Here is a 16,261-nt window from a genome sequence, read left to right as displayed (position 1 = left end):
CTTGGGAATGTAATCCAAGCCAGGAAATGCAAACTGTGCAGATCTTAGAAATCTGGTAGGTAACGCTTCGTTCTGGCCCCCACCCTCTTCCCATCCGTGCTGTGACCATCTTCCCACTGTTAGGTACTCCCTAGAATGGGCTGGCCATAGAAGATCTGTCTGGGATGTCTCCGTCAGAGACATTATGGTCTCCCAATCTCTTTCCCAGCACAGCACTCACACATGGCACTGCTACGTGCATGCCACACCGGCTAGTTCCTCCAGGCCTCCCGAGCCAACCAACATCTCATCTGCTCCTGTCTGGCACACGAGGCTTCATGTAGGCTGGGTCTACATAACACGATAGCACAGGGAGGTATCTTCTACCCAAAGCCGCAGCAAGAGGAACTCTTGAGGACAAGGTGGGCTGATCTTCAAGACGGTCAAGACTGGCAAGAAGATGAATTCCTTTTGTCATTTCTTCTTCTGTACCATTTTTCCTAGTGTTGAACATGAAAACCAATGGAAACACCTGATGACCGCTGTCATAAAATGTCTCAAACTCACATGCAACAAAATGGAAAAACAAAAACAAGAAAACCCAAGGGTCATCATCAAGTTTTCTGTTTTATTTAAGATTTTAGTTTTAATTCTGAAGAAAGAGGTACATTTCCTTGTTTTTAGTTTTAGCGTCAGGTTATAACCAGGTTTCTGTTTTCTTTTCTCCTGTCTTTTCAATACTGCACAGACGTCCAGAAACTACAGGGTTAAGTAAAAGCTGCAGGCAAGGAGGTCAGAGATTTGCTCCTGATGGTGATCAGATGGCCCCAGAGCAGTGCTACCTCAGAGATAACGCCCTAGTCAGGCGAATTTAAGGTAAAAGAAAAAAAGATTCTGACAGAGGAGAAAGACTGAAGAAATCACTTATATTTCAGCTCTTATGTTATGCATAGGTATTAAATCTGTGAATACTTTTCTTCTTTAAAACATTTCAATTTACTTTAAATCTAAAGCCCCCAATTTTTTTCTCCTTTAAAAAAAAATTACTTCTCCCCTCCTCGTAAACTCTTTAGCGATAGGCCGGTTACTACTATACATCGATTTGTCTTTCTATCAACTTCCAATAAATCCTTTTGCTTAATGACACAATCAAGTCCTCTCCATCGACTTGCCGAAAGAATTAAAAATGGAATTAAATCAAAAGCATTTTTCCCTGCAATGGTGGTAAGCTGAATACAAGATGGATGCCAGGACCACTGCTTTCCCCCATGCACTTAGCAATCTCACTTCAATTAACCTGGTTTTCAAACTTTTGCAGTTGATAATGCATTTACTTGACCTTTCCTAAAGATTAATCGTCATTTTCTGCTAAGCAGATTATGTCATTATTATGCGCAACAGACAGTAATTTTCTAAGTATTGAGACTGCCCTTTGATTTTTTTTTTCCCCCTCCTTAAAAAAGGCATTTTTAGGAAACATTCAACAGTGTCACTCAAATGCTGGATCAACAGAAACTTTTACGATTAAAAAAAAAAAAGAAGAAGATGGTAATGACCCTGTGATCGCATTGCATCTGGGGGTGGGGAGAAAAAAAATTGATCAGGAACTGGATTCTTCAGAACGTAAGAGATGAGAAGGGAGCGTTGGGTGGGCTGAGTGGGGAGAAAACAGGGTGGGACAAATCCTGCATTTTCTCATGGTTTCTCCTCTTTCCCTAATGGCGGTCCAGTGTTGAACTCTGTAGTAGATCTGTGGGGGTTTTGCTGGGGGGTCTGAAGGCTGTCTGAAAGCCTGGGGGTGGGGAGTGGAAGCTGGAAGGATTTGAAGGAGGGGGGTAGGGATTCCAACTGGCTCTGTGCAGAGGGATCTGTGTGCTGAAGGGGGCGCTGTGGTGGGTCTGTGACGGAGCTGCACTGGGGCCGTCCATCTCTGTGAGGGCCTGAAGGGATTTTAGCCAGTGTGGAGGATTGTCATCTTGAAGAGAGTCTAAACTGTTTCCTGAAGTTGCTGGAATACCTGAGGAGAGAAAAGAAAACAAGAGGGGAAAATGGTGAGTCTGGGCAGAAAGAACCAGAAAGCCATCCAACAGAGAATTTTTAAGGTAGGATTAGTTTATCCAAAAAGAAACAGAAAAATTACAGTCTTCAACTCCTTGCAAATAAGACCTTTTTAATCTCATGTTCTTTTTGCTCCTCCACCCCCCAAGGATGATTCATTGTGACAGAAACCCGTGCCCCCTCTTCCACTACACAGACGCCATCCCCCACTGTCCCCAAGTCCCCAGAGTTGTACGCCGTCATTTCCCAATTGCGCTTCTCCTTCTCTGAGAGGGATACGTACACAAGAGAGCCTTATAATAGAGAGCTTTATTTTAAAGAGTGGAGTATGTTCCTTTAAAAGGATAAATTAGACACTTTTGTACTTTGAGACCTGAAAAATACACACACATTATCAGACGTGAGCACCTCCTTGCACCCAAAGAACCAACCTAGGCGCCAAGTGCCTTGTACAATGAGGCGACAGAGTTAACCAAGACTGCATGACCCCGGACCACAAAACCGGCCACGCCACGTTTGTGGCTTGGTGAGAAGAAGCTAGTGTCGAAGAGACCACTGTTTTGTTTTTTTTTTTTTTTATCTCATCGGTGCTAAAAACCAAACAGATGGCAGTCAGCAGAGCTGAAGGAGTGAGAAAGTTACCTGTGATGATGGCTGGGTCTGTCCAGCTGCCAGGGCTGTCCCAACTCAGGCTGTCGGTGGTGGCAGGGTTGGACGTTGGTGCACTGTGGTTGGCGTTGGAGGGGGAGGAGGAATTGGGCAGTCCACCAAAGTTGATGTTAATGTTGGGCAGAAGTGCCCTTAGCCCGTCCTGCCATTCCTTCATATTTAAACTCTCTACAGAACTGCTGTTGTCTGGGAGATTTACCAACAAAAAAATGAAAGATAAAAAAAAAAAAAATAAAAAGCTGACGTTAGAAACATATGTTGTTCTTTAGTGGTTAAGCGGGAGAAGAATTATTCTTTCTTTACTAAGCACTTAAGATGGGTTGTCCTAGCAAGATAAACGTGGTTAGGATTTTGCTCGTGAGCTGGGAGCCCCTGAAATCAGCGAGGGAAGACTTGCTCAAGGATCGGGAGAGGGAGCGTCTTGTCCTTCTTACAGACACTTCACCATCTTGCGCTTGGAAATCAATAATTCGGTTTAAAGACTCCATGCCCCGGAGCACAACTGAGTTCCGGCTACATTATGAAGTTTGAGTCAGCAAGGCATTTAGCTGGCTGAGCTGATTTATGCTATCAAGCCTGTGAAGTTCAATATAGGAGCTCATTTCTGAGCCCGTTAAATGGAAGAAAAGTCATTTTATGAAGAGTAAACATAAGCCAACAGAAAAGGACAAATAATTAAGTTCTTCCTGACGATAAAACTGGTAATGCATTTCAGAGGAGAAAGGCAGGAACGAATAGGGTTTTGAATTGGAAAAGAGTGTATTTCCGTAGTCATAAAGGCCGAGCAGGCAGGGGCTAGGCTACCTTTCAGATGGGATCATTTCCAGCACAGTCTACCTACTCTGTTCCAACAGTTCTACTGAGCATTGAAAACTCCAGTCCTGGAGTGCTTACAGCCAGTTCGCTGGCTCTATTTATGAACAGTGTCATACATGACAAGACACTATCAATGTAAAAAGGCTTTTCATAAATTGTAGCTAAACTAACTGGATCTACTACCATCCGGAATCCACAAACTCTGATTGGATGGAGGGGAAAGGGTGAAGCATGGCTACCGGAGTAGTTGTTTTATGGGAAATAGGAACGTAGGTCAAACTATCACTGAGGTTTTTGAGAAGAGCATAGAGAATTGATTAGCAATCAGCACTGATGATGATGAAGATCACAATGACGATGACGACAATGATGATGATACTCTAGTCTATGCTATTTGGTGAATTCAGAATTCTCTAATTCTTCTTTGCACCAATTACTATTCTATGCCAAATGGTATGTTTCAGTAAGTGAAGCATTTAACCCTACTGACCTTATTTATAAAAAGAAAAAACAAGCTACAATCAAACCCAACAAAAGCCATCCCTGAATTACTAAGATGAAGAAGAGGCTATCTATGCCATACAGACAAGCCAAGACAAGAGAAAATAAATTCTTCAAACCCACTTTCCTTTCACAGTCAGCGCAGTTTCCCAAGGCTCATCCTTCTGTCTGCATCCTACTTTACACGTGCATAGAGTTGTACAATTTACAAGGCCCTCTCATACTCAGTTATTATTTCATTTGACCCTCACGTTGTGAGGTAGACAGAGCAGAGAGAATCCTCTCCAGTTAACAGATAAACACACCAGAATAATTTGCTCAAGGTCACATCGTTGGTATAGCAAGGACTTGAACCCAGACCTTATCTGAGTTGTTTTTTTAATACCACAAAGCTCTCTCTCTTGATGTACATGGTACAGACCATCAGCTGACTTTTTGGGAAAAGTTTTCAATTAGCAATAATCGCGCCTCAGATAAACCTCATTGGCTTCGATACTGCCACTGCGCAAAGCTTATCAGCTGACTTTTTAATGGGCCAAATATTTAAGGGAAAACCCAGGAGCCTGCAAGATCCATGACTAAAAGGAGGCAAAAAAAGAAACACAGCAACACGACAGTATACCCACGGGCCATGATTAGCAGGATAGAGAAATATTTTGGCTGAAGGAACAAACTGGACTTGGCAGTCAAGTCAGGGGTTGGGGGGCCCGGTTTCTGATCAACAATGCAATCATCCAACTGCATGAGGCACTAACAAGATCACACTACAAAGTTCTAAAATACCCTCGATTACAGGGAGCTTTGGTGGCTATGCACGTTCGAACCTTTAAAGTGGTCAAACTGTCGGACCAAAGCACTTAAAGTGGTTTTCCATCAGCCAGAGACTGAACTCTAAACAAGGAAAGCTTCTCAGCAAGGAAATAAAATACCCCTGATATAAAAAGATGATGTATAACTACAACGGAAAATTCTGAGGAAGATCAATGCCACTGAACTAAGTAGCCAAAGTCAATAAGAAGCCTATGCAGATGATTCTTTTCCATTGAATCAAGAAGAAGAAAATACCCCATAACTTAGTAATACAATTTTCTCCCTACCTTTGCTTTATATTTAGTGAGAACTGGAACTAAGGAACCCCTAATTTTGCATTAACAGAATATTTGCATTTGTATAAAGTTTATTTGAAAATTAGTATCACAATGAAGTCAAAAGACACTTGTGCACAGGGAGGGGATATACAGGAACTCCACAATTTCCACTCAGTTTTGCTATAAACTTAACACACTCTAACCAAAATATTTTTTAAAAAGATGTTCCTCTGATTTTAGACTAATGAAATCAAGTCAAGAGTATGGCTAACTCTTAAACAACACAGATTTGAGCTGCATGGGTCAACATAAAGGCACTTTTTTTTCCCCCGGTTAATATAGTACAGTCCTGCTAATGTATTTTCTCTTCCTTATGATTTTCTTAGTAGCATTTTCTTTTCTCTAGCTTAACTTTTTGTAAGAATACATATACAAAATATGTGTTAGTTGACTGTTTAAGTTATTGGTAAGGCACCCCGGTCAACGGTAGGCTATTAATAGTTAAGGTTTGGGGGAGTCAAAAGTTGTATGTGGATTTTTGCTGGGCAGGGGGTTGGTGCCCCTAACCCCAAGATGTTTAAGGGTCAACTCTATGTTGGCCAAATAAACTTACATATGGCACATGATACAGAAACAGTGAGAAACTCAGATCATCCCACGTGAACTACGGTTCTAAGATACCTTGAGAAATAAATTAGCTAGCTTATAATTCTTACAATCTTGCTAAAAAACAAAGTCATGTACCTAGACATCTTGGGACCCTGACAGAATGGATGACTGGTTTGCAGTGAAACTGCAAGTGTCATAGGAAAGTGGGACTGACATCTTTAGCTCTTGGAATGGGACCACTAATTCCAAGTAGCTTAGAAAAGAAGAAAAATGTTCTTCAGCTTTCTCCACTGTTGCTATGCCAAGCGTTGGCACAAAGGAAGGGCAAATGAAGGGAAATTAACTAAAGACTACCTTCATCAAAATAGCTCTCCCAGTCCGGCCATACTTGAAATCACCTTCTTTACCTCCCCTTCCCCCATTGCCTCTGACTCAAATTGGTCAACAAGGGCTTCTGGTAATCCGATCCTTGTAATACCCAACAGCATGGGTTATTAACCTCAACACTACCGACATTTTGGACTACATAATTCTTTGCTCTGGGGGGTTTGTTCTATGCATTACAGGATGTCTAGTAGCATCTCTTGCCTCCACCCACCAGATGCCAGGAGCTCACACACCCCAATTCTGACAATCAGAAATGTCTCCAGACATTGCCAAGTGACTCCTGAGGGAGCCAAAATGATCTCTCGCTGAGAACCACTAACACAAAGGAAGTCTGGTTTTTTTTTTTTATCTAGGGCTCTGAAAAATCCCACTCGAATACATATTTCCCCTTAAGATAGTACCAGAACTTTGATCACTGGACTCAACTTGATGCAACTTCATTTCCCTTTCTTGATATAGGTCTTTATACTGGGGTGCAATTCAGAATGTACAAGTCAGTAGGCCTAATGGAAAAAATACTGGGCTGAAAATTGCAGATGGACTCTATAAGTTAGCTCTACACTGGTAATTATTACAATCTCAGGCATCTGAGTAAGTCTCTCAATATCCCAGGGCCTTATTTCATAAGTAGGAGTAACATCTGCCTTACTCTCTTGCAGGGAGATAAAAGCAATGTGGAGCCCATTTATTATTTGATAAGCACCTAACAATTTTTTTTTAAATCAATATTCAATACTGAATAGACAGTAAACTTTCCAAAAAGCCAAGGCAGAGGACCCCTCACTTGCCAGAAACTGGCTCCGTACAGTCTTCTCCTAGGGAATGTAGGAGTAACACTCAGCATCTTCACAGAGGGACGATGTAGTTGATCCAAATGATAAGCCTTGTTACCACCAAAATATTGCAAAGACAAATAAGATATGGGAAAGCTCCTTAAACTTTCCACAAGCAAAGCACAATGAAAATCAAGTTACCAAACATATCTTATGTTAGAAATGATACTATTTCGATTTTTAAAATATTTAATTAGTTGTAGCATAATATATTCAGGAATAGCTGAGTATTTTTTCCTTAAGATTTCATTATTTATTTGATGGAGAGAGAGGACAAGCAGGGGGAGGGGCAGAGGGAAAACCAGACTCCTCACTGAGCGAGGAGCCCAGTTTGGGGCTTAATCCCAGGATCCTGGGATCATGACATGAGCTGAAAGCAGTGGCTTAACTGACTGAGCCACCCAGGCATTCCAGAACTGGAATTATTTATAATTCCAATATATTCGAGAACTATTTTTAAAGGATTTTAAAGGATTGCAAATAATGTTTAAATGTTTTATAATGCTAAAAAAAACAATTTTAATATATAATTTTCAGGTATCTACAACAAAATACTATTTTCAATTTGAGGGCAGGAAAGCAGGCCAAGTTGTTTGCAGCAGCTTTATTTTTCAGTGTAGAACTCAAAGACATGAAATTTAAAATACCTTCAAGGTGCCAGATATCACATTCATATTTGCCACTGGGTAAGAATCATTAGTACACTTTCAGTTTCCCTGGATCAGAACACCACAGGGAAGAAATTATGTCTAAAATTCGGCCAGCTTGCTGATTAGCTAGTAGCCCGTCTATAACACGTTGGTCACAGCACAGGAAGCAAGCTGACAAATCTGTTTTTTAGCAACAACAAAAATTTTTAAATGTATGTGTAAAGACTGCCAAAATCAAAGTGAAAGCAACTATTTACTGAAGGCATACGGTGTACAAAGGGAACAACTTCAACTCTGTCTCCTGTTCTCAAGGAGTTTAAAATTGAGACGGTAAGACAAAGTAAATACAGGAAAAGTTCATCAACTAAAGTCTGAATGAGCAACAGAGGAAATGCCACCGGCTTGTAGTGACTGATAAATGAGAAGTTTAGTAAAGTTTAGTAAAAAGAGATGCCAGGGAGGCACACATGTGGAAATGTCTGGAAACAGGGGGTAAAAGGACAGGAACAATCATTCATTCACAGAGTGGTTTTACTTACTCCACGGATACCCTGAGCCTCAAACACCCACAACACTAGGCTAGTCCAACTACTAAATAGGATGTATAGAGGAAGACATGTTTTCTAAGCAATGGCTTACTCCACAGTTGACCCCGACACAACATGGGCTTGAACTGCACAGGCTCATTTACATGTGGATTTTTTCCAGTACAGCACTATGAAATGTATTTCAATTATTTATATTAAATATATCTTCTCGGGCTCCTGGATGGCTCGGTTGTTTAAGCGACTGCCTTTGGCTCAGGTCGTGATCCTGGAGTCCCGGGATTGAGTCCCACATTGGGCTCCCTGCTCAGCGGGGAGTTTGCTTCCCTCTCATACCTTCTCTCTCTCAAATAAATAAATAAAATCTTTAAATATATATATATATCTTCTCTTTTCTGTGCCTCGAACTCCTGCATTGTTTAAGGGTCAACTGTATTAGAAGATAAAATTAAGCTGTATTCTGACATCAGATGTTTGACAGAAAATCCTAAAGCAGGAGCAGATGAATGGCTTACAGTGGGGTTCTCTCCACTTAGCTGTTCCTCAGATTAACTGCGGTGTGTTCATCATTATGAAATGCAAAACTTTGCTACTGATAGCAAAATTGTGGGAAAACCTGCTCTTTGTAAGTTGTCACTGGTGACAAGCTCATGAGTTTTTCCAGTCTGCATAAAAGCTTCACCTGAAAGAGGGATTTGCAAATTGGTTTCAGACCGCAAAAACCATGTCAGGGGCCACTGGCGGTGAAGCTGCGGGGACAGGGCACGGGGACAGCACATCCTCCTCCCATCCTGCTCTCATCTAAGCCACATATCACAGTGCCATGGAAAACAGTACCTGCTGCTCAGTGTGAAGACAGAAGATTGTGTGTAATGACAACACCGTGAGGTAAATCACACATAAGGGGAACCTGAAAACAAAAGGCCATCCCAAGTATTTGTTTCCTCTAATACAATCTGTACCACTCGGTCACGGTCTTCTGTCTCCTCCTGGATGCCCTCCTCTACCTTCTTTTTGACACCACCTCTGCCAGGTCTTTTAGCGACAAACACATATGCCTTATTAACTAAACTGACTAGATACAGCTAAACTCATAAACCACCACCGTCTCTACTTTCGTGTTTGCTGGAGACGAAGGGCTCACATAGTCAGCTGTAGGTCACTCCATTCTTACCTGCAGTCCCTAGGGCTGAGGCCTCTTGAGTTTCAAGTTAAATTTCTATCAGTGCTCAAACCCTTCCCAACTGGGCAGTAGTCCCAAATATGCCTAGGAGAGTTTATTCTGCTCCTCAGTTTCTAAGCCTTGTCTAATGGTTACTCCCCAAAAGCTTTTATCTTCTTTGCCTTTACCACCGTCCTTGAGAGTTCAAAGTCAAAGGCTCCCTCCAGTGGCTAGGTTACTTAGTGAAACAAATCTTTCTTGGTACAAGCCGCTGTGCATTTGAAATTTAGTTCCCATTATGGTTACTCCTTGCCAGTTAAGACTCTCAAATATGTGTGCATTTTTAGGAGACACGGTCATCCTGCCTCAGGCTGTACCCCTCTCTACAGCATCTCCCCTACACCACCTCATGCTGTTATATATACGATTTCCTGTCAGTTTTGGATGGAGTGCATTTCCAACAGCACGGGATTTTAAGAAACCCAAACCTTTCTCCAAACTTCAACAACATATCTCTAAGCAACTCAAATATAAATGAATTATGTTTGTCCTTAGATGTTAAACCAAACTTTAAAGAGCATACAAAATTTCTGCTACCAGAACTCGAAAGCAAGCTTTATTGTATTGGCATGCTGTACTTTTTAGGTTAGCCTCAGAAGTAATTTCAATTTATAAACTAAAATTTGCTGGAAAAATGACTGTCTTGTGAAAAAATTCCTTCAGGTTTATTAAAAAAATGTTATTCTACTTAAACAAAAAGAAATGACACTCTAATTTCTAGGATTATGCTTATTATAAATCAAGACAGGCCACTACTACTGAGCAGATTTACTGGGGCACGAAATGTTTAGGACTTAATAGATTTGAAAATAGAAATTAAACTAAGTGAAAAACCCTAAGAACCCAAATGAAAAAAATAGTTGTGAGAAGAACTTGAAAAAAGGTAATTATAAAAAACAACCAAAATTTATCATGACTAATAGAAGGCTGAACTGACATCAACAGGAAAAGAGAGGCCGTGAGGGTCAGCTAAATATGGCTTGGGCTTCCTGGACTCTGCCTTTACTTCATGTTTTTCCCCCTCTTTAGAATGCTTTCCTGATTTCTTCTAATTAATTTTTATTCAATCTTCCAAAAGTTGAAGTCTTTTCTTTTCCACTCAGATCATTCTAGAACAGTACTTGTGGCCTGAACCACACTCACTGAGCAGCAAACTTTGCTATGACCCCACTACATTTGCTGCTCACCCTCACTCACATCTCTCAAACTCTACTGCGAGGCCTGTGAGGGTGTATCTTGTGCCTCAAGATATCTGCTGAATCAAAGACCCAGCTTGAGAAGACCTGAAAAATCACTTTCCCCTAAAAAGCCTGTTTAATTCATATTTGTATGATGCTATGAGTCAAATCATTCTTTCCAAAGAGACAAAAATCTTTCTGGAAGCAGGAATCAGCTAAATTTGAGGGATGCCAGAAGGCTTTTCTGCATGCAAAAGGAGGGAAAAGAGCCACTATAATGATAATGTTCTCAATAGTGTTTGAGATGCATGTACACTTTTTAAAATCCAATGCACCAAAATTAAATAAGGAATGCTTGAGTGATACTAAATGCTCTTCTGGTATGAACAAAGTCCTGTGGGCATAAAGAAGAAAATGAACTGTTCTGCCATTCTGCATGCAGTTTAAGTGGTAACTTGAGAAGCTGATATTGAAGAGGACATGGGCATTCCATATAGAACAGAGAGTAGCAGAGGCAGCTGATCTAAAATACAGTAGAAGTATTTCAAAATATAAATAGGTTGGGGTTTTTTTTTGCATAATATGTACCTTTTTCTTCTAGAATGTTCCTACAAGTCTGTTTTAGGGGAGAATCAGATCATCCAATGAGAACCAGAAAAACATCCAGATGTCTGCCTTATGAAGGATCTAAGGAAGCAGAATCTGTTTTTTAAAAATGGAAAAATACTTATGGAAAGATGTCTATATATAAAGCTATATAGACAGTGAGGAAAAAGTACACTTAAAAGTTAATGCAAAAGATAAGTACACCTCAGAAGCATTACAGACTTGAATAGATGGAACCTGAGCCAGAATACAGAAGCAACAGAGCTAAAGGACGGGAGGGGCAAAAATCAAATATAAGGAATCTATAAAATCCAAAATTGGAAGTGCAAAGGAAAGCATTCAAAGTGAACACAAAACTGAGCACTATGAACAAAGCACCGTGAGGCAATCCAAAGACAATGGGGGGGGGGCGCTTATTAATCCACGGGAACATATAGAAGTCACCAGAATATGGTCTCACCAAGACAAACAACAAAAGTACACGGACATCGGGGTTGTCAACCACCCTAAATCTCTGAGGTCTGAATCTGCTAGAAGAAGATAAACCTAGCAAAAGTGACTTCCTGACAATCTCTCTTCCCCAAGGTGGAAACAAGAAGGGAAACTTTTATCCTGGACTTCTGACCAAAAAAGAAGTGTTTGGCGGTTGCGAACATAACAGAAGCCTAAGAGCATAATTTTAGGATTTACAGAAGCAAGAAATGGGAATGACTTAGACTAGAGTCCTTGGATGGCAGGTATCCTGGCTATTTTGGCAATTACCACAGTGCAGTGCAAATACTTACGGGTTAGCTTTTGTCTACTAGACTATGAGCTCCTCCAGGAAAAGGGACCTTCATGTATCGTGAACAGTTCCCAAACCTGGACCTCAACAGGTATTTAATGTTTCCTAAACAAACAGCCCTGAACATCTGTTTCCAGATTTTTGGAGAACAACAGCTTTCCAAAAAAGGTGTTAAAAAAAAAAAAATCATCATCATCATCAACAACAACAACAACAAAAAACTATGGTTCAGGGTGGTCCCATAGTTATAGAAGACAGTGATTCATAGACCACAGAAGATGCTAAACTATGACTTTCTAATTATGCAAGAATAAATGATTCTAACAAAGAAAAGAAACTGGGGAGAAATCTAAAGAAAGAACGTTTAGAAAAGATGGATGGAGGTTAAAAAAAAAAAACCCAAACCTACCTGTAAGAGTGTCATAATCCTTGAGGACTAAAATCAGAACACATAATGATCTGAAGCTTGTGGACAATGTTGAAAGCAAGAAAAAGCTAAGTTTGGAATAGGAGAAAATTAAGAAAAGCCACTGTGCAGCCTGGTGTCATAATGCTATGCCCCAAGAGAAGGCAAGCCTATGTAGTTCCATCTTCATTTGACTTCCTTCCATCTTCTTTATAAAAAGAGCATGATCCTCAAAGCAGAATGGACAGACGAGGCAATGTGGAGAAGAGAGCTGTCAGTAAAGATGCAAAGACAGTAAAAGAACATCCACTCAATTTAAATGACTTTTAAATCTTTAGGTGCAAAATGAACTCTATTTCAGGGAATTAATCCTTACAGATGTGATCACAAGACCACTTTTAAAGTAAGTGCTGGAAAAGGAGAAAATGGCAGACTCTAGAAGCTACATGCTTGTAATTAGTTCTTGGGAAAATCTGAAACGATTTTCAGGAGCTAGATGATTTCTTCAGAAATGAGTGACAGGCTTAGCAAGGACTGCTGGCTCTACTGCTTGCATCTGGGGCATTTTTCATGGAAAATAATATGCAGCGTTTTGTCTAGAACCTTAGCTCCCTTCCATCTGAATTACACAGGAAGTTCAATTTAATTTTGAAGTGGAACAGGTAGTCATAAAGGAAGCTTCTCTTGACAACTATTATCCACTGGAAACGTCCTCTTTGTTTATACCGTGGTCCTTTCCTTTCTTCTTCTGCTGCCTGCCCAAACGCAAGACTTTGAAACCAGCTACTTGCCCATCCCACTGACACATCAACTCCATAAAACAAACGGAAAAGAGTGATCAATGAGAGCCAAAATGTGTTTCTACAAAGAAGCATTCATATCAAAATAATTTATTCTGTGGATGGGCTTTCTGGGATATCCAAAGTACACTATATCTTCAATTGAGCAGGTTCTGATAAGTCTTGTGATGGTGATCTTTTGGGATAGGATGTAAAGTGTAGCATTCGGTAACAGCAGTGTTCAGATGAATTTTTACGGAACTTAAGGTACTATGTGTCAGCTTAAAAGTTTCTGTGATACTATTCCATTTACAACTGCACCAAAACCAGTAAGATATCTAGGAATAAACCTAACCAAAGAGTGAAAAATCTATACTCTGAAAACTATGAAACACTAATGAAAAGAAACTGAAGATGAAATAAAGAAATGCAAAGATATTCCATGCTCATAGACTAGAAGAACAAATATTGTTAAAATGTCTACATTACCCAAAGCAATCTACATATTTAATACAATCCCTATCAAAATATCAACAGCATTTTTCTCAGAGCTAGAACAAACAATCTTAAAATTTGTCTGGAACCACAGAAGACCCCAAATAGCCAAAGCAATCTTGAAAAAGGCGAGCAAAGCTAGAGGTGTCACAATTCTGACTTCAAGTTGTAATTACAAAACTATAGTAACCAAAAAGTATGGTACTGGCACAAAAATGGACACACATCAACAGAACAGAACAGAAAACCCAGGAATGAACCCAAAGTTATACGGTCAATTAATCTTTGACAAAGCTGGAGAGAATAGCCAATGGAAAAAAGACCATCTATTCAACAAATGGTGTTGGGAAAACTGGACAGCAACAAACAAAAAAATGAAACTGGGACACATTCTTATACCAAACACAAAAATAAATTCAAAATGGATTAAAGACCTCTGAAACCTGAACCCATAAAAATCCTAGAAGAGAGCACAGGCAGTAACTTCTTTGATATCAGCCATAGCAACTTCTTTCTAGATATATCTCCTGAGGCAACGGAAACAAAAGCAAAAATAAACTATTGGGACTACATCAAAATAAAAAGCTTCTGCACAGCAAAGGAAGAAAACAAAAAGGCAATCTACAGAATGGGAGAAGATATTTGCAAGTAACAGACATTATGAAGGATTACTAACCAAAATTCATAAGGAATTTATAAAACTCAACAACCAAAAACCAAATAACCCAATTAAAAAATGGGCAGAAGACATGAACAGACATTTTCCCAAAGAAGACATACAGATGGCCAACAGACATAAGAAGCTTAACATCACTCATCATCAGGGAAATGTGAATCAGATACCACTTCACACCTGTCAGAATGGCTAAATCAAAAACACAAGAAGAAACAACAGGTGTTGGCGAAGAGGTGGACAAAAAGGAACCGCCTGCGCTGTTGGGGGAATGCAAACTGGTACAGCCACTGTGGAAAACAGTATCAAGTTTCCTCAAAAAGTTAAAAATAGAACTACCCTATGATCTAGCCGTCACACTGCTGAGTATTTACCCAAAGGATACATGCACTGTACGTTTATAGCGGCATTATCTACAAAAGCCAAGATATGGAAGCAGCCTAAGTGTCCACTGAGTGACGAATGGGTAAAGAAGACGTGGTATAAATACAGAATGGAATATTACCCAGGCATAAAAAAAAAGGAACGAAATCTTGCCATTTGCAAAGACATGGATGGAGCTAGAACGTTATGCTAAGTGAAATAAGTCAAAGACAAACACCATACAATTTCACTGATACGTGGAATTTAAGAAACAAAACAAATGAGCAAAAGGAAAAAAGAGAGAGAGACAAAACAAGAAGCAGACTCCTAACTATAGAGAACAAACTGATGGTCATCAGTAGAAGGGACATGGGCTGGTGAGATGAGTTAAATGGGTCACAGGGACTAAGGAGTGCACTTGTGATGAGGACTGGGTGATGTATGGAAGTGATGAATCACTACATTGCACACCTGAAATGAATATCACACTGTATGTTAACTGGAATTTAAATAAAATTACAAAAATGAGTTTCTGTGATACTGCTTCCTTTATCTTTGACTCCATAATTTTTATCAAGCTCAGCAAAACCTACAAAGTTAATTTAAATATGCAAATGGAAGCCAATTCTAGAGATGACAGAATCAGTAATTAAAATTATAGATATTCAATTAAAAATCATTGAACTCCTCACACAAATGTTAATAATGTTACCAATAACATTTATCTATCTCTTTACAATCACATAGTTCTTTCATAAGACAAACTTGTATATACTCTAACCTCATCAAATTGAAGCATGAAGAGGTATATATATTCAGATTTTTAAAAAGGTATTAGGAAAGTACAGTATGAAAGAAATCTAACCAGTAATACATGTGAAAAAGGGGTCTAGTGGTATTACTCAATAGGCTTATATCTAATATGACAAATGGGTAATGGAATTTGTAAAATGGTAACATTAAGACCAGGCAATAAACAGTTGTGCAATGTCTATATTAGCTATTGTAGGACAATGGGCAAACCTCAAGTGATACCACTCTGAGCCTCAGTCACTTACAAAATGGGGGTAATACCTACCCCACAGGATAGTTTTATAAAAGGACTCTGTAAACTGTAAAGGAATTTACAAATATACAGAATAAGAACAGTTTTAATGAAAAATAGATCTATTTTCTGACCACATCAGGATTATTAAAGTGTGAGTTTTATATTTTAAGAAAAGCATTCACTGCCCAATCAAAATACATGTAGAGGAGAACTAGACTAGGCATGTAGAGAGAACTAGGATCCATGCTAACCGTAGAATGGTTGGAAGACCTAAGGAAGCTTCATCAACCTCTAGAAGTTACTAGACAAGTGGTAACTGCCTTCACATATTTCACAAGAAGTATAAATGTGAAATAGATTTTGGTTTCACCAAAACAAACAAACAAAAAAACCAAACAAACAAAACCTTAAACAATTACTAGATGCCTTTAAAAGACTTTCTGAATTGTGTGTCTGTGCCTGTTTTAGGGGAAGACGTACATACATTCACACACACATACATATATTCATTTATGTATTTACATATTTATTTACGGGTGTCACAAATGAGAAACTAGAGGTTAAGAAGAGCA

General features: G+C 39.5%; 1 protein-coding gene and 1 pseudogene across 4 annotated transcripts in view; both read right to left on the bottom strand.

Annotated features, from left to right (window-relative positions):
* Window positions 1–587: 587 nt before the first annotated feature.
* CNOT4 (CCR4-NOT transcription complex subunit 4) overlaps window positions 588–16,261 on the bottom strand; it is a 141,450-nt gene continuing 125,776 nt past the window's right edge. For 2 of the 4 annotated variants that reach the window (XM_046020276.1, XM_046020277.1), the window contains exons 11-12: window positions 2,680–2,892; window positions 588–1,996 (exon numbers count right to left, since the gene is read on the bottom strand). In XM_046020276.1, the coding sequence (XP_045876232.1) occupies window positions 1,695–1,996; window positions 2,680–2,892 (515 nt within the window). In that variant the 3' untranslated portion in view covers window positions 588–1,694. The remainder of the gene's footprint in view (window positions 1,997–2,679; window positions 2,893–16,261) is intronic. The other 2 variants (XM_046020278.1, XM_046020279.1) reach the window with 1 other exon arrangement.
* LOC123952326 lies at window positions 4,365–4,536 on the bottom strand (annotated as a pseudogene).

Source organism: Meles meles, chromosome 10 (genome assembly GCF_922984935.1).
Source record: "Meles meles chromosome 10, mMelMel3.1 paternal haplotype, whole genome shotgun sequence".
In the NCBI taxonomy this organism is placed as follows: Eukaryota; Metazoa; Chordata; class Mammalia; order Carnivora; family Mustelidae; genus Meles; species Meles meles.
The sequence above is the reverse complement of the archived record's forward strand: the minus strand, read 5'-3'. Positions and strand labels throughout refer to the sequence as shown.